The sequence below is a fragment of the Harmonia axyridis genome, chromosome 2 (genome assembly GCF_914767665.1).
Source record: "Harmonia axyridis chromosome 2, icHarAxyr1.1, whole genome shotgun sequence".
Lineage (NCBI taxonomy): Eukaryota > Metazoa > Arthropoda > Insecta > Coleoptera > Coccinellidae > Harmonia > Harmonia axyridis.
The window spans coordinates 35,084,816-35,106,632 of NC_059502.1; the positions used below are offsets into that span (position 1 = coordinate 35,084,816).

General features: G+C 32.4%; 5 protein-coding genes across 6 annotated transcripts; 3 read left to right on the plus strand and 2 right to left on the minus strand.

Annotated features, from left to right (window-relative positions):
* The first annotated feature begins 382 nt into the window (after positions 1-382).
* Positions 383-1,401, plus strand: LOC123673202 (endothelial differentiation-related factor 1 homolog). The gene is made up of 2 exons (XM_045607656.1): positions 383-628; positions 989-1,401. The coding sequence occupies exons 1-2, from the start codon at positions 505-507 to the stop codon at positions 1,300-1,302; spliced, it is 438 nt and encodes a 145-aa protein (XP_045463612.1). The 5' UTR covers positions 383-504; the 3' UTR covers positions 1,303-1,401.
* Positions 1,402-2,768: 1,367 nt separating this feature from the next.
* LOC123673199 (proteasome subunit beta type-1) lies at positions 2,769-3,653 on the minus strand. The gene is made up of 2 exons (XM_045607653.1): positions 3,481-3,653; positions 2,769-3,426 (listed from the first exon to the last, which is right to left on the minus strand). Exons 1-2 carry the CDS (start codon positions 3,573-3,575, stop codon positions 2,814-2,816), a joined length of 708 nt encoding a protein of 235 aa, XP_045463609.1. The 5' UTR covers positions 3,576-3,653; the 3' UTR covers positions 2,769-2,813.
* Positions 3,654-3,844: 191 nt separating this feature from the next.
* LOC123673200 (mitochondrial import inner membrane translocase subunit Tim23) lies at positions 3,845-5,762 on the plus strand. Of its 2 annotated transcripts, XM_045607654.1 has the most exons (5): positions 3,845-4,026; positions 4,088-4,328; positions 4,496-4,665; positions 4,729-4,840; positions 5,663-5,762. In XM_045607654.1, the coding sequence occupies exons 1-5, from the start codon at positions 3,957-3,959 to the stop codon at positions 5,667-5,669; spliced, it is 600 nt and encodes a 199-aa protein (XP_045463610.1). In that variant the 5' UTR covers positions 3,845-3,956; the 3' UTR covers positions 5,670-5,762. The 2 variants fall into 2 exon arrangements, with proteins under 2 accessions (XP_045463610.1, XP_045463611.1); XM_045607655.1 differs by having other exon boundaries at positions 3,846-4,026; positions 4,729-5,762.
* Positions 5,763-7,491: 1,729 nt separating this feature from the next.
* LOC123673198 (cell growth-regulating nucleolar protein) lies at positions 7,492-8,575 on the minus strand. The gene is made up of 3 exons (XM_045607652.1): positions 8,350-8,575; positions 8,063-8,294; positions 7,492-7,980 (listed from the first exon to the last, which is right to left on the minus strand). Exons 1-3 carry the CDS (start codon positions 8,472-8,474, stop codon positions 7,495-7,497), a joined length of 843 nt encoding a protein of 280 aa, XP_045463608.1. The 5' UTR covers positions 8,475-8,575; the 3' UTR covers positions 7,492-7,494.
* A 1,425-nt stretch (positions 8,576-10,000) lies between these two features.
* Positions 10,001-21,216, plus strand: LOC123673204 (dynein regulatory complex subunit 3-like). Its single transcript, XM_045607665.1, has 7 exons — positions 10,001-10,270; positions 12,106-12,389; positions 15,499-15,671; positions 16,269-16,617; positions 18,884-19,276; positions 19,367-19,506; positions 21,020-21,216. The coding sequence occupies exons 1-7, from the start codon at positions 10,102-10,104 to the stop codon at positions 21,150-21,152; spliced, it is 1,641 nt and encodes a 546-aa protein (XP_045463621.1). The 5' UTR covers positions 10,001-10,101; the 3' UTR covers positions 21,153-21,216.
* Positions 21,217-21,817: the final 601 nt, after the last annotated feature.

Sequence of the window (21,817 nt, forward strand, 5' to 3'; positions counted from 1 at the left end):
ACCCTTAACGAATTTTATCCAGGGAGCATTATTCAGAAAATTCCCTTTATCCTTCTCAGTGTTCCACAACCATTGACACTTAATGGTAATTCATCCAAATTTAGTAATATTTCGTTTTGTATTATTTCTGCCTTACAATTAAAATGAAGTGAAATTTTTTTCGGGAAAAGTTCTCCATATACCCCTGGTGTTTGCCAAATTATAGAATATTTTCGCTCCTGCACTTCGTGCAGTCGGGAAAATATTTGAATATTTAGCAAGCACTCTGGATATAACTACTGATTATTTCTTATCCTTTTTATAACAAGTTCAACTCATTAGAAAAAACTCTCAAGTAATCTAGAATATTCTATCAACACAACAAATTCCTTGAAACTAGTTTTCTCTTCTGTGGTCATGGTATTTTGTCTTTATGTCATTCTATGCAAAGTCATTTACGTCTGAAATTTAGGAAAAAGAAAATATCTCTCGTCTCGAAATCTTCGTCAAACAAATAAAATCATCATGTCTGATTGGGATACTGTAACCGTTCTAAAAAAGAGAGCCCCCAAGGCCTCAACAATGAAGAGTGAACAGGCTGTGAACGCCGCACGTCGTCAAGGTGTCCAAGTCGATACACAGTTGAAATGTGAGTATTGAAATTCGTTTGTATTTTATTATATTAAATAGTTAATAAGTAATGCAATTGGAATATTAAGGCGTTCTTATTATATGACAATTTTCATGTAATTAATTTATTTGGAAAGAAACTTTTTATTTCTCGTACGCATCTATTTATGGACAATAGTTTTTATGAATGAAAAGTATAATATTTCTTTTGCGCTATTTTTCTGAGTTCTTTAGATACCTTAAATGATAAATAATGGCTAACGAATTGTAATTTAAACCATCAACTTAAGGAGAAAAAGATTAAAAAACTAATTATCCATTGAATTATTATTTCCAGTTTATCTCCTATTTGTTTTGACATTATTTGCATTGATTTAAGGGGGAGCTGGTAGCAATAAACAACATGTAGCCACAAAAAACACAGCAAAACTAGATCGTGAGACCGAAGAACTGAAGCATGAAACAGTCTCCTTGGATCTGGGAAAACTTATCCAACAAGGTCGTCAGGCCAAAAATATGAGTCAGAAGGAACTGGCCACTAAAATCAATGAAAAACCACAAATTATTACTGATTATGAAGCTGGAAGAGGCATTCCAAATAATATTATCATTGGAAAAATTGAACGAGTACTCGGAATTAAATTGAGAGGAAAAGACAGAGGAAAGGCACTACAACTTGGTGACAAAAAATAAAGGTCCTTCAGATGTGGAAAGTGGAGGAATTGTTGTATTTAAATCTTGATACGATTGTTAGATTTCAATTTGCATTTAATTTAAAGTTTCTCTGAGTTTTTTCAGTGTTTCACTTTAATTTTGATTAAAACTTTGATGAATTGAAATAACAATCTTAAAATGGGTTATTTAATGATAAAGAAGAATCAATTAAAATATGTTTTTATTATGACTAAAATGGTCAAATTTAATAAGTGGTATTAAAAATAGTTTATATGTATAAAGTTATTTCAATATATCAATTATTCCCAATATGGTTCTTCAAATCCCTATCATAGTCAGAAATGTATTATTTATGTATCTCTTTGGACCATATTAACTTTTTTTCTCCTACAATATCAGTGTCATTTCCCCAATGCATCCTTTTAGAATATATAAAATTGTAACATTATAAACTAATTTTAAGCATAATATAAAACTAAAAGGACTTAAAAATAAGGATTCTAATTTCACATAAAGATATCATTGCCTATTACTTCTTTTATTCAATTGAAAAAATTGAATTAATCATCTTAAACACAATTCTCTTTGTTCCTTAAAAAATATTTTCAGTTGAAATATTCAATACTTAAAAAAAAATCTAATCAGATTCCATCATACTGTTGATAGAACACTAATAGTAGTATGCCCAAACCAGCAGATAGATAGTCCAACAAATCCTGCACATATCACAACCAATTTGCACAGTTAAGTTAACTGAAAGGTCTTGCAGAAATCTAGAATGTTGGAATATTCTGAATAACAAAATTTCATGGTTCAATAGAAAGACTCGCACTACATATCTCATACAAAAACAATCGTCTTTAAAGTATATTTTCCTCAAACTGGAATTTCAATGAAAAGTACATTTGGAATTCTTTGTTTAATGAAACATATAAAGTGGCGCTGTGTAACTTATCTATAGTTATAAATCATATTTTTTGTGAGTTCCCTGATTGCGTGAACTACATAATGAGAATATTTTAGATCACACAGAATGTTCAGTTTTTTCTATAAGGGTCCTATAAAAGATACTTTATATAAACCCTAACTTTGAAAATATTAATTGTAAGTATGAGCTATTTTTCATGTAGAGACCAAAAAAATCTAGTTTCTCATTGAAAAAACAAAGTTGAGAGTCTCCCAAGAAAAACAACTCCTAGATTTACTTAAAATATTTTATTACGTAGTGCTCAAGCAAAAAGGTAACTCAATAAAAAAAATTGATTTCTATCTCTTCCCCTACTTGAGATATGGAAAATGCAAATCATAGTATTAAAAATGCCCTAATACCTTATCATTACAAAGTTTTTACATTATTCACTCATAAGATTGAAAAGATGTTAATCAGAGCATGGAATAAAGTCACTCAATATAGGCCTTTATTAAGAATTTTCAATTATCTGAAATGAACTGAATTGTACAGGATATTGAAATAATAACACTGATAAAAGTATTATATTTTTAATTAATGAAACATACAATACAAAAAATTAATCTTTCCTCAGTTCAAAAGAATCTTCCTTGATACCATCTTTAGTGATAATATTAATTCTGATACTATCTCCAGTATGTATATCTCTTTCTGCTGCTGATATAAATGTATCTTTCAAAATGCCAACAGCTTTTTCAATAGTTAAGGGTATATGAGGAATATTCACCATATTACTCAAACCAATCTGGTTATCAAGTAGGGGTTGCAGTAAAACTCCTGACGACCCACCTGCCTTATAAGTTGAACGCTCAGTGTGACCTATCGGATCATAACTGTAAACACATCCTTTTCCTTCAGAGTCCAAGCCTGCCAATATATTAGAAATATAATAAGGAAAGAATCTTTTGTAATAAAGCATGGTCGACAACATTTGAGCACAAGCAGGAGTCGACATGGTTTTATTATGCTCTTGCTCATACATCTGCATACGAGCACTCAAAATTCTTGTTAGAGTTAAGGTATCGCACCAACAACCAGAACAACCCAAAACAGTATTTGTTGATAACTTGAAGAGTTTATTTTGATCACGTGTGTATATTGAATATCCAGCACTCAAACGAGTATCTGCCCCGATTACAACGAAATCATCACCAGCTATCGCAATAATGCTCCTAAAAAATTTCAATCAGTAATAGCAATGTAAAAAAAGATTTCTTAGATATTACCCTCCATTATCAGCGTATGGACTAAATTGACGCTGCATTGGTTTTTGGGAATAATCTTCAAAAAATGGGCGAGAATCGTTCATCATTAGAGACATTTTTTAATCACTTTTGATCCGTTTTTGCAAGCCTTTATGAATGATGATCAACAACTTTTGACTTTGATTTGGTTTATTGGTTAGTTCATAGAACTAATTTTGTTAAAAAAAAAATAAAAAATAGGAAATACATATTATTGTACGATATATAGATAAAACTCAAGTAACTAATTTTATGCCATCGCAATATTATTTATTGAATTCCTCAAATGAAAGTTTCGTTATATTTTATAGTAGATAATTACATCTATGATTCTGACAAAAGTTCTATCCTCAAATGAAATGTCAAAGTAAATCATCACGTTTTCTGTCTTTTGATGTAATAATTCTGGATAATTCAGAAGAAATTTGGATTTAAGTTCTGAACAATTTAAATTAAATATGTCTAATGTAAGTGAAGATGGTGATATCTATTCTAGTCAAGGAAGTTCACCTTTTTCTGGCTTGACAGGTAGTATTTTCACAATATCGATAAAATTTCATTTCAAATAAGATTTGGACATTTTCTTTAGGTGCTTACAAACCTTTTTCATCACCCTATTTGAATTACGATCCAGGATATTTGAATCAAGCACAACCGGAATTCATATTTCTGGATGGAGCAAGTAAACAGAGAGGCCGCATGGAACTGGCTTTCGGACAAATTGGAGGTTCCTGTATGATAGGAGCAGCTATAGGCGGTGCTACAGGTTTTTATAATGGCCTTCGTGCAACTACACTAGCAGGACAAACTGGAAAATTGAGGAGAACACAGTTAGTTGAATATGTTCATGTTAAAATTGCTGGGCTAGTCATATTTATGAAAGTCATTAGTCAGATCGAAAATGATTTTCCTCTAGCCTCCAATTTTACTTTCCTCATTGTGGATTTACAATCACTTAATGATCTTAGAATATTTCCATAATTTACTTTCATTGTAGATTAATAAATCATATAATGAAAAAAGGAAGTGCAACAGCTAACACCTTTGGATCAGTAGCTGTAATATATTCAGCTTTTGGAGTAATTCTATCATGGGTAAGGGGAACAGATGATGACCTTAACACAATAACAGCAGCAACAGCCACAGGTCTTTTATATAAATCTACAGGTAATTAAAGATTATTTGTGTGATGGAAATTTCAAATAACTTTTGTTTTTGTTCCCTTCATAGCTGGTATCAAAAAATGTGGAATAGGCGGAGGTATAGGACTAGGAGTTTCATTATTATATGCTTTCTGGAACAATCGAGATAAGTTGACTGCAATAAGGACATTTAACCCAGCGTAAGAATTAATCTCACATTTGATGGAAAATTGTTCTGAAATTTTCTTAGAAATATCTTCTTGAGACTTCAAACTACTAAGTTATAGCACCATTTTGTCGTCATTAGAGCTCACTCTAAAGATTTATTATTGATATAGTTTATATTATGTATATCAATTGTTTAAACTCTGGAGAGAATGTAATTAAAGAATTGAACTCTCAATGAGGTTGGAATATTTATGCACATCTATTTTTAACTATATTCAAAAAATATCCTTCAATACCTTGAATTCAATCATTTAATATTCTAATCACAGGTTTTTTATATGCGATTCATTTTGTATAATTTTTTTGGCTACTTACTGTACTCAATTATTTCATGTTGAAGTAAATTTAATATATTTGTACTCTGGAAAATGAAGCATAAAATCAGCAAATGAAAGAGAACAAATTAAAAGTAAATCATTCTTTCAAATTTTTGCATTTATATATAAATGCAAAAACTTGAAAAGTTGATTAAGTTTAGGTATTATAAATACTTTTTTCATATCATCTATCAACTCAACAACTATAACCTCAAAATATACCTGTTAACATACCCATCAATCAGCATTGAATTATAAGAATAAAATAATACACATTTGATCTGTGTAGTTCTTGCTTGCAAGTCTGTAATCAATTTAAAAAAAATCAATCTTTGTTCCAACATAGTTTTATATTGTTTGCTGTGATATTGTGCTATAAGATGTGAAGATTTCAATAAATTAACCAACTAGATATATATTTTGAAAGCTCTTTGATTCAATTAAATCCTTTATTCATTTAGTATTTTTCTTCAACAGGAAATAATAGGATGGGCAGCGTGCATAAGGAAATAGAACATTTATCCTTTTAACTCCAAAATGTAAAATTGTAAATAAATTAATTAGTTTTAAAGACTAATTCACTGTGTTTTAGACTTCAAAATTTACTCTTTTATTAAACAGCCCCCAAAAATATTAACAGACATCTTGTATTCATATTTCATATATTTTTGATCTTGTCAAAGGTATATATATATATAAATTGATCTAGAATAAGAATGTTTATGGGGGTGTAGTCTAAATTGATTATGAACTAAAAGTGACAAGATGTCAGAAGCTTTCAGTCATTTGTTGAAATTCGTATTCTTTAATTTAGTCATCAAATTTTGTTGATTTTTTCATCATTCCATTTAAAGTCAAAACAGAATGAAGTGATATTTTCAGCAAAGTTTCATTTATCAATTTTCTGAAGAAAATCAGAGCATATAAAAATAATAAACCACTGTAACATTCAAGTTTTCATAAAAAACGAATAATTAAATTAGTCTTTGCACGCCACTACACTATTCACCTTGTAATTAATTCACACGCTAAAATCCATTATTTCAAATCCAATTTAGTCTATTCCACAAACTTTCTATTGAATTTAACCAACTTGGGAGGAACATCAAAAATAACGCCTGAAATAGAGAATCTACTCCAAAAATCAATTATTGGTTGTATTTATCAAGAAGATTGCAGATAAGTGAATTTTAATGTAAACAACTTGTAAAATGAAAATCGGCAGCCACCCTTGCGGGGATTGCAGGCTGACTGGGATAATTATGAGTAGAATGAGGCACCTTTAATGGTTTTTGACAATATATGCATTTTGCAATATTCTGCTGATTTCATTAGTATTCAGTATAGAATTTTTTTTCATTTTGTGAAGAACTTTGAGAAAATAGATTATAAATAATTAATATATAGGCTACTGCGATATTTGTTTATAGCCTATGATCTAGCCGTTCATTTGACTAACCATACCCTACAAATCTAGAAAATTTTCAAATAAGTTTTGATTATCGATTCATTAGAAAATAATCTTTGAACTTTTTGAAATGATCAAAAAAAATTTTTTTCAACCTTCTCACACAAGTTTACAATTTTGATAGGTATGTTGCAAAATAGTAAAAGAAGAATTGCCAACCGATTCTGATGGAGGCAAGTATTTGCCAGAAAAGAGCAAAGTTGTGTTTTTGATTCAAGAAACACGAAATTATTCTAGGATATTTCATGGTAGCATTTATTTTTAAAAATTTTTATACTCCAATAAAAAAATTCCATTTAATACCTACAAAATAGATTAATTATGTATTTGTTGACAATATATCGAAAGTGGAAAAATTGAACCTTTCAAGCTTGCATATTATTTTGGAATGCTATTTTGTTTCCCTAAGCAAATTGTTTTAGAGAAATGATAAATGGCATGTCACTTTGGAGGTATATTGAGTAATTGTAGTCTGAAGTTCCGGTTTCAGAAGACAGAGTGTTTTTTCATAATTCGATATAATTCCTGAATCCCCTATTAAGATATACACGGTGAATCGAAATTTATATTAATAGTTTTATAACTGGACAATATTTTTCTTCTCTAGTGAAGGCTAATTCACATCACATTATAATGAATTCAAATAATGTGAAAACAGATATACAAATATATATAAAGTTCTAACAAAATACCGACTCAAAAATATTGCTTTGTTTAGGTAAGGTTTAGTGGAAATTGAGACTAATACAATTTGTAATGAACATTCTACAAGCATTGAGGAATGTAGGATAATAAAATATGATTTATAAAATTCTTAGGGTCTAATGAAAAACATTCATATTTATTTATTTTTTATTGAGACTATGTCATTTTCTATTACAACATTGGGAATTTTTTGGAGCTTTTTGTTGAAACGTTTGTCAAACTTTTCACAATCTATTTCTCCAGAAGCTTTAGATTTCTTCAGTACTTTTTTTCTTAATTTTATCAATGATATTGTTTCTTTTTTATTTAAAATATTCAAAATTTCTTCTTTCATTTGGAAACCTTTTGTAGCATTATTTTCAGAGTCTCCATTTGCTGCTTTATCACCATCTTCAGAAACAATTTCAGGTTTCAATTTTTTTAAATTTGACGTATTCACCTCCTCTGTATCTATGTTTTTTCGTTTTAAATTAGCAGTAGGCGCATCAGATTTGATTTCATCTTTTGACAAAATATTTTGTGTAGATGTAGAAACTTTTTTTTTGTGTTCCTCAATCACATTCCACACTTCTTCCACTGTAGCAATATCAACTCTACTCCCGGTGGTATTTTTCATGAAATTCTAAAAAAAAAAAAACAATATGGAGGAACTGAATATCACATGCAACATATAATATTTAAATTAAACCGAGTGTTAAACTTACCATAAATTTAGGTTTTTTCCTTGGAACATTGGTGAAATTAACAATATGATTGAGTAAATTGGCACATTTGGGCTTCAATTGTGTATTTCCATTCAAAATAGACCTAATCATATCAGACCACTGTTCTTGTTTCACTTCACCCTTCTTAATAATTCCATTTTTATAAGTTCCTTTAGCTGCATAGCGTTCTTCTTCTGTTATACATTTTATGTGAGCACCGTACTCCTCACCACTGAAAGAATGCAATGATTAAAATTTATATTATAAAATTATAGTTGTTATCTTACTTGAAGTCTTTTAAACAGTCCACACATGTTAAGAATTTATTTCTTCGACACACAAAACTGTAATGTTTTTCAACTTTTGGTTTTTGAAGGCTTTCACCACAGTGATTGCAAGTAAACACTACCATTTTGAAATATACGATGAACACAAAAACCTTAGCCAGCAGAGAAAACAGCACTTACTTTAAATTTGAAAATCGAAATGATTTATAGGTTATTTTCCGATATAACCATAAATATTTTACAACTTTACTTTGTGATAATTCCAGAGATACCTTTTCTTCTTCTTTTTCTCTATGTGCTCTGTAATAATACAAGAATATGAAATTCATAGAATTAATAAAATGTTATTAGTTCAATGATGAAATTATATTTCCTTTTCTATGGTAAACACCATAGAGATATTTCACAGAATACTAATATATTATTATAAAAAGAAACATTATATATTTCATTGTTCTGTGTTGAGCAATTTAATACTTCTCCAGAGACAAGAATACTTCTCCCAAAAATATTCAGCTCCCATTCTTTCTTTTGTAGTAAAACCCCTATATGTCGGTGGATTTGGTTGAAAAGTGTCTGAGTATTATTATCAACAATTTTAGGAGAAACACTCAAGATACAACAATGTAGCGCTTTGAATTGGTCTTTCCAAAACGATTATTAATTAGATATATTATATTCAATAAAATAATATTCCCCCAATTCCAGCAAGCAGTAACTTGGATGGGAAAGGGTTTTGAAGAACAAAATTAGTCCAAAGTCTCAGAAATATTCCTTCAGGAAACGATGGCGGGATTGCCTATTAGCATAGTATAAGGAAAGGATAGTAAGCCAACTGCCGATTGACGGCAAGGAAATAGTCACCAGGGGTCGCTACTGTAGTTGGATTTCGTGACTACCCAAAGTGGAGAAGTAACTCGATAATAGATGGCGCTGAATCATGAGCTATAGATGGCGCAGAAATAATACGATAATTCATTCAGTGGCGTGGTTGAAAAGGGGTCGCATGACATTGCCAACAATTTTTATGTTATTATTAAGTTACCACTATATTTGAATATTCGAATATTTATTCAAAATATAGAAATCTTCTGACCACTCTATTTCAAATATTTATATATATATATAATCTTTATCCCATTTGTTACCTTTCGGTGTATGGGTTTCATTATCTACATTTTCTATCTTAACAATAACTTAAAAATAATTCTAATTTGACTCAATAAATTTCTTCCATTCTGTCCTATTTGATGTCATCATCTCAGCTTCCCTGACGCTTTTCCCTCTCTTTTTTATTTCCTCTTCTACCATATCCTCCCATGTTTGTTGCGGTCTTCCCCTTTTTGCCTTTTTCTCGACTTTTGCCTCCCATATTTGTTTGATTGGTCTCTCCTCCTCCATACGATGTAAGTAAATATTTCAGTTCTTCAAAATAACACCAATTTTTTCAGAGGGCTCCACTTTACGGACCAATTTTTGACAGTAAAATTTGAGTTAAACGTGAGTACAACTAGATGGCGCTCAACATCAACAAAATCGAAAAAAGCACTACACTGGCTTACTATCCTTTCCTTATACTATGCTATTAGTACGCCACTGCAACATCTTGAGTAACTATGTAAACATAAACAGTTCATAGCAGTTGCCAAGGAAACTAATAGAAGTTTTATGGATATTTATGGCAAATTGAAATAACAAATTAATCAATGGTTATTGAGTTCGATTGATTTTAATGAACTATTTGTTTCCCAAATGCAAAATACTGAAGATCCTTGTGCACAAAAAGTCCCTAGAGCTATAGATGATGAATTCTTACAGGAAAAATTACTTGAACTCACACGATGTGGAGAAGCAGGAAGATTGGCTCGGATTGAAGGATTACCTTTCGACAAGGCAGAAATTATTCAGTTGGAATACTGTAGTAAGAAAATATATTTCGATGTGATAAAGCACAATTTTGATTACCTGAACACAAAAAATTTTAAAACGTTAAAAAATAAAAAATAACCAAAATATAAAAAACATACTTACTTAACAACTAATGGCCGAAACACTTCAATTTGCATGATTTCAGGCCATTAAAATTCATTAATCTAATTTTCAAGCTTAGAGGTCAATTTCAGTATAACAACCGATTCTTCAAATTATAAACAAAAAGCTTATTTATAGTCCTAGAGAAAAAAGCTGAATGATAAACCTTTTTTTTAAATCGATTATTCTTCCTATAGGTACATCAAAAGAAAAATTCTAGTGGATTCCGAATATGTATTTTTAGAAATACCTAGTATAACAAAATTTTAAAATTCGAAAAATGGTGGATTTGATATGGCTTCACTAGGACAACTCTGATGTTACATTGTGATTTATTATTTTCCCTTATCTCAACTCAACAAATTATTATATTGCTACACTTTTATTTTGAAAAAATTCGCGATTCTAAATAAATAGAATGAGCACTGACGTGAGCATAAATCTGATGTCGGAATCCTCATCTGTGAAATGCCATTTTTTTCCTTTCGCTTTCTGCCAATATATAGGATGGGCGACGGTCGATAGAACCTTAGATTTTTACGCAGAGCGGAAGGAATGATTTCATTGAAAATAAATTTTTGTGGGTAGGAGCCACTGCTCTATCGATCTAAAATATTTTCAGCGCTTCTGTGTTACCGCATTACAAAAAGTACTGAAAACTTGACATTTCATGGATATATGAAACAAATGTATCTTAATAATTGCCTTTGAGATGAAGACGTGCTTTTAATCAGAAAATCTTACAATTTATGTGAAGGAAAATGTTATAAGAAGAAGAAATTTCATTTTCTTTCAATACATTCCATAATATGGAGGTCATTCCATCTGAAAAAAAACGCAATTTTTATCATTTTAGTATGTATCGTGGAAACTTATGATTTTGAACAACCCTCTATGATTAGGGACGTAAATGATACACGGGATATTGATAATTCGTAGCCGAAATTTCAGCTTTTTAATATAGGATGTTAAGTACCGAAGTAATAAATGTTCAATTGAAGCTATGTCTTGAACAAAAAAAAAAAAGAAATCAATCCATTACTCGAAAACCGCTAGAGATAGGAACAAGGAAGTAAATACCTAAATAATCAAGAGGCTACTTCAAACCGAAAAACATGATAAAAAGAAATGAAAAAAAAAATTTTTTCGAAAAGAGCTTCTTCTGCCGAAAAATTTAAAAAAATGTGATCCTCATCGCCACCATTTTTTTCATAAGAATCCCATTAACTCATGAACCGTTGAGTTTTTGCCCAAGGTATGGCATATTGCCGGACTTATCGTCAAAAAAACTATCTAATGATGCAATAATATACTGGGTGTGCCATTTGAAATAAGGAAGCAGTGGTCTGTTTCCGGTATAACCGGAAGTTGTAGAGATCTGAAAATATTTTAGGGAGAAAGATCATTGTCTGAAACCCCATTATGAAAATTTTCAGCTCAAAATTATGATCAGTTTCCCATTAACATCTAATAGGCCATCCCGGTAAATCACCCTGTATGTAGGATATTGTATATATTTGTATATATTATATTTTATTCCCATTAACTTTGGTGCCTAGGCAGGAAAGTCCTTACTTTGCTGCCTAGACAGGTAGAGTAATACTTTGCTGATTGATATGTGTCTGCAAAATTAATATTTGCTGTCCATCGGAGAAAAAAATCTTGGTTTACAATTTTCATTTGCTTTGTGTCTGTGTTCGCAAACTCAATGGTATTGTTTTGCAGATATACTGAAGCTCGATCATTTATGGGTATTGACAAACTTGAAAAAACTCGTCTTGAACAACAACTTGATAGATAAAATCGAAAGTATTCATATGCTGATACATCTCACCCATTTGGATTTATCGTTTAATAGATTGACGAAGATCGAAGGCTTAGAAACATTGGTCAATTTGGAGCAGCTAAGCTTGTTCGATAATCAGATAACAGAGATCGAAAATATGGGAACCCTCCAAAAATTGGTTATATTCAGCATCGGACGAAATCTCATCGCTGAAAGGAATAGTGTAAGTTGAATTCGATTATTTCTGATAAAAAATTGTTGTAACTGAAATCGGCGACTTCAGAGTTCAGACTGTATAGACCTTATAATCTCTATCTCCAACAAGTAAGGGACAACCGGGGTAATTGGGGGTAGTTGCCAGTCGACATGCATGTAAGTTAATCGTTCTGGAACGCCAGGATTTTTTTCAGAAACCTTAAAAAACCCAGTTTTCTTAACTATGAATTTAGGAAATATTCGTATTGACATTGAAGTGTTTAGAATTTGTGCAATCATTTAGACAAGCTTTCCTACGGATTGATCTGTGTTTTAGAATTGTTTTCATATATTTTACACAACCGATAATGTCAGAAGGTAAGAGTCACAGCCATGTTTGTTTAGTTACATCATATGAGGTAAAGGGGGCAATGGGTAAGAATAACAGGGTCTTTTTAGTCTGGGGTCACTCGGGAATCAGAGGGAATGAGGAGTCCAACACACTTGCCAGAAAAGGAGCACAAACTCCTTTCATCGGCCAGGAACCTTTCTGTGATGTAGACAAATGCACCTACTAGAAAAAGTTTCAGGAAAAGGAGGTAACCGGAAAAAAAAGCTCTGGCGGGATCTTCCTGGTTCTGGATCACTCCAAAAAGTTTCTTCGAAACTTTGACTCTACAAGATCCAAGAAGTATCTGGATCTTAGTAAGAATATGCTACACCTCCTCACTGGATTCCTCACAGGGCATTGCCGCCTTAGGAAACACCTCATGAGAATAATGGGTCTAACAGAAAACGACGAATGCATATTCTGTGGGGAGGAGAAAGAAACTCCGGATCACCTGGTGACGGAATGCCTCGCCATCGCTAGCCAACGCAAAACCTGCCTTGGACACAAAACTTATAGAAGTGAGGAATTAGCCTCCTTGAAGCCATCCCAGATATTGGAGTTCATCAGAACTCTGGAACTGGAAGGCGAGCTTTAGATCACGTTATGGAGAGAATGGCTCTGATGGGGGGCACAATAGACCATTAGGTCGCAGTGAAACGTAACCTTCTTAATTGAATCTAAATCTAAAGCGGACAGTCGACGAGGCAAAGTAGGGAATGGTTATTTTGTACACCACAAATCACCATATTTATCGTATAGTTGGATTAGTTGGTTTCATGAAGCCCCTCACACCTACTAGAGCAATGCAGCCAAGAAATGGTTGCGAGCACATCCAGGTCGAGTGGTTACCCAATTTCAGAAGGCTAGTTTGTTTGGACAGTCGTTTATTCCTGCTGTCACTATGACAACTGCAGTAAATTCCTTCAGGTCTACAGGAATTTGACTTCTCGAACCAAACCAGCCAGAAAATCCAATGGCAGCGGTGAAATCAAAGCAAACGTCTCCAGAAGCGGCTCTTCAACCCAACTCTCCGCAACCTGGATGTTCAGAATGAATAATAAGAAGAATATGGCGGTGCGGGACATACAGAGAACTCTTGAACCGGCTCCTCAATTAAGCACTCCGCAATCTAGATGTTCAGGAGTTTATTAATACTATACCAGAAATATTTGTCTTTGAAGCACTCTTACCTAAAGAAGTACGAACATCGCAACGGGTTACAAAACGCAGAAAAAAACAGCGATAATCATGGAATTTCCTCAAAAATGGATTAGTTGAACAACAAAAGGAAACTATAGGCCTGCAAAAGAGACATAACTAAGAGTTCAGAAGTTAAATTGGATCAAAATTGCGACAATGAAAATTTAAAACAACTCCAATGCAAATTGAAAATGATGCATCTTATGACGATGACGAAAATGCTGAATGTTTATTGTAGGTACCTTTGGTCTCAGTCCAATGAAGGGTGGATTCAGGTGTAGAAAGTGCAATCGTTCGGCAGTCGGCACATTGCGACGATGAATAAGATGATGGAGTTACGCATCTTAGTGTTATGTGTACTCAAGTTATTATAATTATACATAGGCCTACAACTTTGCTTCCTCCATTTTTTCCGAAATTCGAGGCTTTATTGTAAAAAACTGGTTATACATTTATGATTCAAAGTATTGTCCATCGCTGGTCACTACTTTCTCCCATCTTTCGAACAGCGTACGAATCCCGCGTTGAAAAAACTGGTCATCTTTTGAAGCGATCCACGAATCGATCCAATTTTTTACTTCTTCATAAGACCGGAAGTGCTGGCCAGCCAGGCCGTGTGCCATTGATCGAAACAAGTGATAAGGCAACCAAATTCCTTGTTTCTTAATCATTCCCATGACTTTCGGGCGTTTTGAAATAGCTTGTTGTGCCACTCCCAATAGTCTTTCTAACTCTTGTTGCGTTTGACACGAGTCTTGATCAAGTAATGTCCCAAATTATGCATCTTCGAAAACCTTCTCTCTTCTTCCGCCATGCTGGTCTTCGACGTCAAAAATCACCTTTCTTGAAGCGTTGAAACTACCCTCGACCCGTTCTTTCACTAAAAGTGGCCTCACCATTGGTATTCGAGAGCATTCGATGAGCCTCAGCCGCAGATCAATTCATTTCAAAGCAGAATAACTTCATGATGCAGACACAAATCAACTTATATTTCGATGGTGTTATGTTTACAAATACCTTAGCCGTTATGACATCAACGATCTATTTATTTCGACTACAAACTTACTGCAACAGCCATCTATCACAAAACGGCGGAAGCAAAGTTGTACTTGTACACCTAATATAAATCAGTACAATTGTATATTTGAATATATTTTGTGTTTTATATGTTTCTGTTCATTCTTTTAAGACCAATTAAAATATTTTTTCCAATCTGTTTGATTATTTTCATTAAATAACTGATATCTCACTGATGCCCGGATGCCCCACTAAGTACACTACTTTGCCCCTTTGGCGGAGCATAACGGGGTAAATGAGTTTTAACGAAAATGTATTTTTACGCGATTATTTATTGATGTAGCAATGAAACATCATTAAAAACTTTTTATTAATACAGGATACCACATTATAACCAGAAATGAATCATAAGTACCCCACAATGCCCCGGTCTCCCCTAAGTGTTGCGAGCATGAGACCTCATCTGCTCAGACATATCCAATTTGATAATAATGCAACAATTCGATCAAAGTATTTTTAAACTGTCTAGGTAGTATATTTACGACAACTGGAAAATTTGAAATCGCTCAATATGGCAGAAAATCCTTGCTCTTACGAAGAGAACTTCAGATTATATGTTGCAGCATTTTTACCACAACTCGTATATTATGAGTACAGATTTATACAGGAATTGGAGAGGGAAGTAGGCATGGAGACGTTTAGGTGAATATTTAAGTTTTTTGAGCACTCTCTGGATCAACTCTATAAGATACTTATTTTTATTTCTCAAGCTTAAAATTTATTCCGGTTGTTAACGATTCTATGAATCTTTTTCAATAAATAATTATTCACCTATCTTAACCCTATCTATACTTCCAATTTAAATAAATATGAGAAAAACACTGTCGTGAAGTTATTATCTTTTGAGCGCTCGTTCATTTATTTGCCAATTTGCCTCTTGGAGATAGGGTTAAGATAGGTAAATAATTATTGGAGACTACATACCTATAGGTATGTAGTCTCCCAGGGCGCAATTGGTGAATGAATTGAAAAGTCCTCAATAGCTCCTGACTCTAAGCCGGTGTTTCCCTCTTTTTCTTTTCGATATTCTTCTTAAACTTTTTATGATTCTGAATATGCCATCAGTACCTAACCTTGACTAATATGACTGGACTATGTGCATGGCTTTCTTGAGTTGAAAATTTTAGGATCGATTTCGAATAATCTTTACTTCACAATCTTCACATCTATATTTTTCTCGTTTTGTTTTTTATGGGTTGTTATCCTCATAATTCATCCCTTTCCTCAAAATTATTTCAGCGAAGAATACAACCAAATAGTGCAAAAAGAAACCGTCGTGAAGTCTCTTCAAGCAGCCAAGCAAAAAGAACTGGCCGATGCTCAGCTTCACGCTAAAAGTTTTGTGGAATATTTGAACACCAGAGCGTTTTTTGATTCCTTATTCGCTGACGATACTGAAGGAAAAGCATTATTGGATATTGGAGAGGAGATGGCAGAGTTGTACATCGATTTCGAAGAAAATGTGATAGCTGAATGCAAGTCGATTTTCGAACTAGGGCAGGATCAATATGCACTCCGACAGATTGAAATCGATCTTTATAATCAGAGCGTTGAAACAGCAAAATTAGAAAACCAAAAGAAGAGTATTGTAAGTAATATAGTAATTAATAAAAGTAAGCCGTATCTTGTTTATTTGTTGACGGCACTGAATGCTTTAGACGAGTCAAAGAAACAAAATTTCATTCGTGGCATGTTTTGTTTCACAAAAAATATTATTTATGCAAGTTTCTCAAGGCTTTTTTTATCTCGGTATTACTGTATAGTGGATGGATTCTTCTTCTTCCAGTGTCTATCTGGCCGGATGGATCATTTGGGCTGTTTCCATTATCTATACTTCATATGTCCTAAATTTACCAGTACATATAAATAGAGTGAGTGGCCTGTCGCACAGAAAAAAGTACCATACCACTTTTTTCTTGTTAGTATACCAAAAGATGCGTGTCAAAATTTAGGAACATAGAGTTAAGTAAATCTGGATCGACTGACCCTACATTGTTGTTGTTTACAAAATGGATAAAATCGAGTTTCGTATATCGATGAAACTCTGTTTTTTTATGGAAAAAATACGGTGCAGGTAAAGCAACGGCTTGATAAGTTCATATTCATATTCATTCATATTCAAACTCTGCTCTATCGACATATCGATTGAAAGGTAGCTTTAAAGGTGATTCGAGAACTACCAACGATGCTGATCAGCTGATCACTCTGATAGTCCGAATTCGGAAATTGTTTAGAAAAATCACAAAAAGTCCACGAAATGGTTAGAACAATCATAAATTAAAGTTGAGTGAGATAGATGGTGAATTTGAAGATATCAGTAGAAAATATACGATATTCCACTAACTCTTGAAGGTCTTACGACCATTAGATGGGAAAGTAGAATTAACGCTCATTATTTGAATTCATATACGACGAAAAGGCCTTATACAAAATCTTCAGAGTTTATAATGCAAAATTGCAATAGAAATTGCAGTTCCTAATCGCTCGAAGGATCGACTAGGAAATGATATTGAGCCCAGAAATCTCAGGACGGAATTGCTTCTTTTGAGCCGCACGCTGGAATCCAAAATGTCACCTATCCAGTTGACGAATTATTTGGAGGCGGGTAATTTATCTGAAAATTAACCTAACATATTTTTTTTTTCGGGTACTAATTACAATGCCGGTAACTGTAGCTAGCGTCGGAGAACATTCTCTTTCAAAATTAAACATTCTAGAAAAGTTATCTGCGCTTTGCAATGCACTAGGGTGGCTGGAAATAATCTCTATTGAAGACGTAATTAGTAGCAAAATTGATTTTGAAGATATTATAGATGATTTTGCTAGAATCAAATTCAGAAAGGTACAATTATTGTGATTTCAAAGAAATTCAAAAATAAAAACTACTGAAATTAGGAGCGCCAAAAAGTTATCTGCTTCAGACGCCAAAAATGCTCGCGCCGGACCTGGGTACAATGCAGTTGCTTCGTTTCCGAGACAAGGCGTTAAACTAAAAAAAAAACGGCAGGTATTTATAAATTATCGTAAATATTCTTAAACCGATTTGGTTGATACTACTAGATTGAAATGAAAGGCACCTCAGTGTGCACAACAGCCAACAATATTTATGAGGAAAATAAATACGCCACTAACTTTTTTGTTTTATTTCACTAAAAATACAACTGTTTGGTTTCCCGTGCCTTCTTCATCTATCTTCGTTTTTGATTAAAAAATCAAGCCGCATTCTATTGCAAATCATGATGTTATCCATGAATAGTTTTTAGAATCAATCAAGTAATTAAGGTGTGTTTTTTTTAACGAAGCTCTTGATATGAAGAAAACACAAGATACCGAAAAGTTGTACTTTTAGTTCTTTAATAAAAAACATTTTAAATGAATATCTGTACGATAATTCATGAATGCCTGCCATTTTTTAAACTTCAACGCCTGTATATATTTCGGAAGGAAGAAACTCCGGACTTTTTTTTCTCAAAACGACCTAACTCGTACCGTAATTAGAAATCACTCTGTATAGTTATTTCACATATATAGAAATTGATAGACCAGAGTTTTGAAATCTAACATTTGATTGATTTCTCAGATTATATCTTGTTATATATTTATATACAATCTAAGATTCATTCTTATATGTTCTTGAACATAATTATAAAGTACCTACTGTTCAATTTGGGGGAGATATTCTGGTAGATTAATGTAGAACTGTGCTTTTGGAAAATTAGATATATTAATTAACCCTATTTTGGGTTTATTAATTATCGAGTACAGGCTCATGTTGAGCGATTATAATGCATGTGTTCCACTTTATACCTATTTTACACTGTCGCTGTGCAAAAATAACAATAACTCAATTTCAGGCTTTCATGGAGGAGTTTTTGGTACAGGAAGAAGACATATTTGAAGAAATCCGCCAGGGACAAGAGAGATTCATGCAAATAGCAAACATTGAAGACTATAACAAAACAGTGGAAATTCAAGCTGAAATCTTCCAGAACGTAGTACATTCTACTTGGAAATCTCTGATGAAGATGGAGCTCGAATTGTTCGAACAAATGGTTGATGTAAATGAGACATTCGAACACACACTAACAGACCTTATCAATAATTTCATTGAAGCCGCTCAGGGTCTCTTCACGAGGATCAGGGATTTAGAGGCCGATTTCAGTGATGGTGTCGCGGAAGTAGCGAAGAGATTTCAAATTTCGCTAAGTATGTCGGAAGATGTTCAAATTCCACCGTCATTACGTGAGGTATATAAAATAATTTTTTTTGTAGGACATTTTGATATTAATATCTTTGGGCCTTCATAGATTAAAAATATAACTTTCTTGATATTTCAGATGATGTCCGATAAAGACGCTCTCACAAATGCTTTGGGAGCTAGCCATGATATTCATACACTTTTGATTGATACACGTGAGGATACATTAATTAATAATGCAAGAGATTGGTTGGAAAAATTAGTAACCAATCTGGAGAAGTAAGGGAAAATTACAATAATCCAATTGATATGTAAATTGAAAACCATACGATTGCCTCTAGTTGCAAACAGAATGGATAACTTGAGGACGATATTCCTATTCTCACGGTCTCGTCGACGAAATAATGGTTAATCAACTTATTGATATCGACTACGGGAAATTGATAATTCGGGAATATCGGGTGTGGTAGTCGAGCTCTATAATAATGGTTGTTCTCTATCAAACGTAACATAAATATATGAAATTAATACTGCTAACTATTATTAGAAGAGAGAACAACTGATTATTAAAGTTACCTCTGCCATTACCAATTGAAAATAAATTAATGGGTTCTCAGCTATAAATGAAACTTCATAACTTGACAGCCCTTTTATCAATTCAAATTGATAGTACATATTCTAATATAAACAAGCAACAAGTCACTATGATGAGGGAAAGAGATTATTAACATTACCTTACCAATCAATAATAAATTAGTGGGACAATATGCGAGTGAAAAAATATAACCATAACTGGGTAAAAATTAATACATGATTTACATTTTGTCACAAGCATGAACACCTGATATAAGCAGTGTATAAACTCTGGCTTAGGTATGTTTATGAAATAATATCAAAAACGCTGCAGTATGACTTGGAAGTTTCCGTCCCTCTGTGTTATCTATTTATCATATAATATCTCTGAATGAATATCACTTAATATTTTCCAATTTCTGAAAATTATGTTTAGCAAGTTATTATCTGCTTTTCGATTTTTTAATACTTAATGAGGTAGCAATTAAATATCAACTCTAAGTCACTTAGTCACTAATGTGCATTAATAATAATATTTATATTTAAAATAAATATGAAATAAACCACTAAGCTTCAGAAGCGCAAGGCGGTCATGACCCCCCCCAAATGGAACCACCTAACACTTAATATGAGTTTCAAGCAGACAATGTACGAAATGGTCCCATCAAAAAACTTGAAGCCCAGAACGGCGACCGCTCTTGTAATTAGTTCATTACAGTTCTAAAAACAGTGCTGTAATGAACTCATTTCAGCATTGTTTTCAGTTATTTATATTTTTCATTTTGTCCTATCAAAATTCAACATACGTCAATATAATATAATTTGGATTTAGTGACATTATTCGCCATTTCTCTCAATTTTGTTGGTGTTAAATCGATTTCGTCAACATAATTCACGAATTTAATGCGTGATTATTAATTATTTAAAAATTGGAAAGGTATGATTCGAATTCCGTAATCTGTCAATTTTTGTGACGGTCACATCAACTGTCAAGATACCTATAATATAAATGTCACTAGGATGTATAATCTGGATTTTTTATTGAATTGTGACAATATTTCATAAAACTTGACTGAAATAGAGAAAAGATCATCTAATACTCGTTGCAGAAGGCAATTCCAACACGCATTCGTGTTGGAATAGGAGCCCATTCTGCAACTTGTTTTAGAATATACTATTATTTAATATGTAAAGAATTGAACTCAACATTATTTTTCAGGGACGAAACGAATCGAAACAGAGATAAAGTCATGGAAATAAGTCACTTCATGGATGTACAACGCGAGGAGTTTGATAAATTGGCTAACGCTATATTAGAGAATCAAGTTATAACACTTGGTTTGATGGAATGAAAATAGATTCTTTTGTTAATAAAATTTTAATGAGCAATGTCAATGACAATTACCAAAATACTTATTTTGAAGTGTTTCACTTTAATATCACGTAAATTAACACTAAAATAAAATAAGTACCCTCTATACATACAATATGATGCAAAATATATATTTTCTAATGGTAATAAATTACATTTCAAATACCTACAATATATTGAAAAATTAGTCTAGCTTTTAAGTGCTAGTGTATATCAAGAAGCAATACAGCTTCAGAATAAATGTATCACACGATCATTTCATTCACAAAACAATGTGATGTATAAAATTCTAAAAAATCAACTTAAACAAAAACACATATAAATAATACGTAATAGGCCATATATATTAAAAAATTATAATTTTCATTTTACAAGGTATTTTCAAGAGAAAAGACCAATAATTAAATAAATATGCATAGGTTAGGGAGGGCCTTGATGTCAACTATAATTTATAATTTTTGTTACTGATAGCATATCAGCACCAAAAAGTTCAAACATCTTTTTTTTGATTCAATTGAAATTTTTCTATTTGCACTATGAAATATAATTCTTGTCAGCATTAAATCTTCAAGACACTGTCTACTAATGCAGAAACAGAATAAATGTTATTGGACATAGCCATATTTTTGGATTTCATAAAAAATA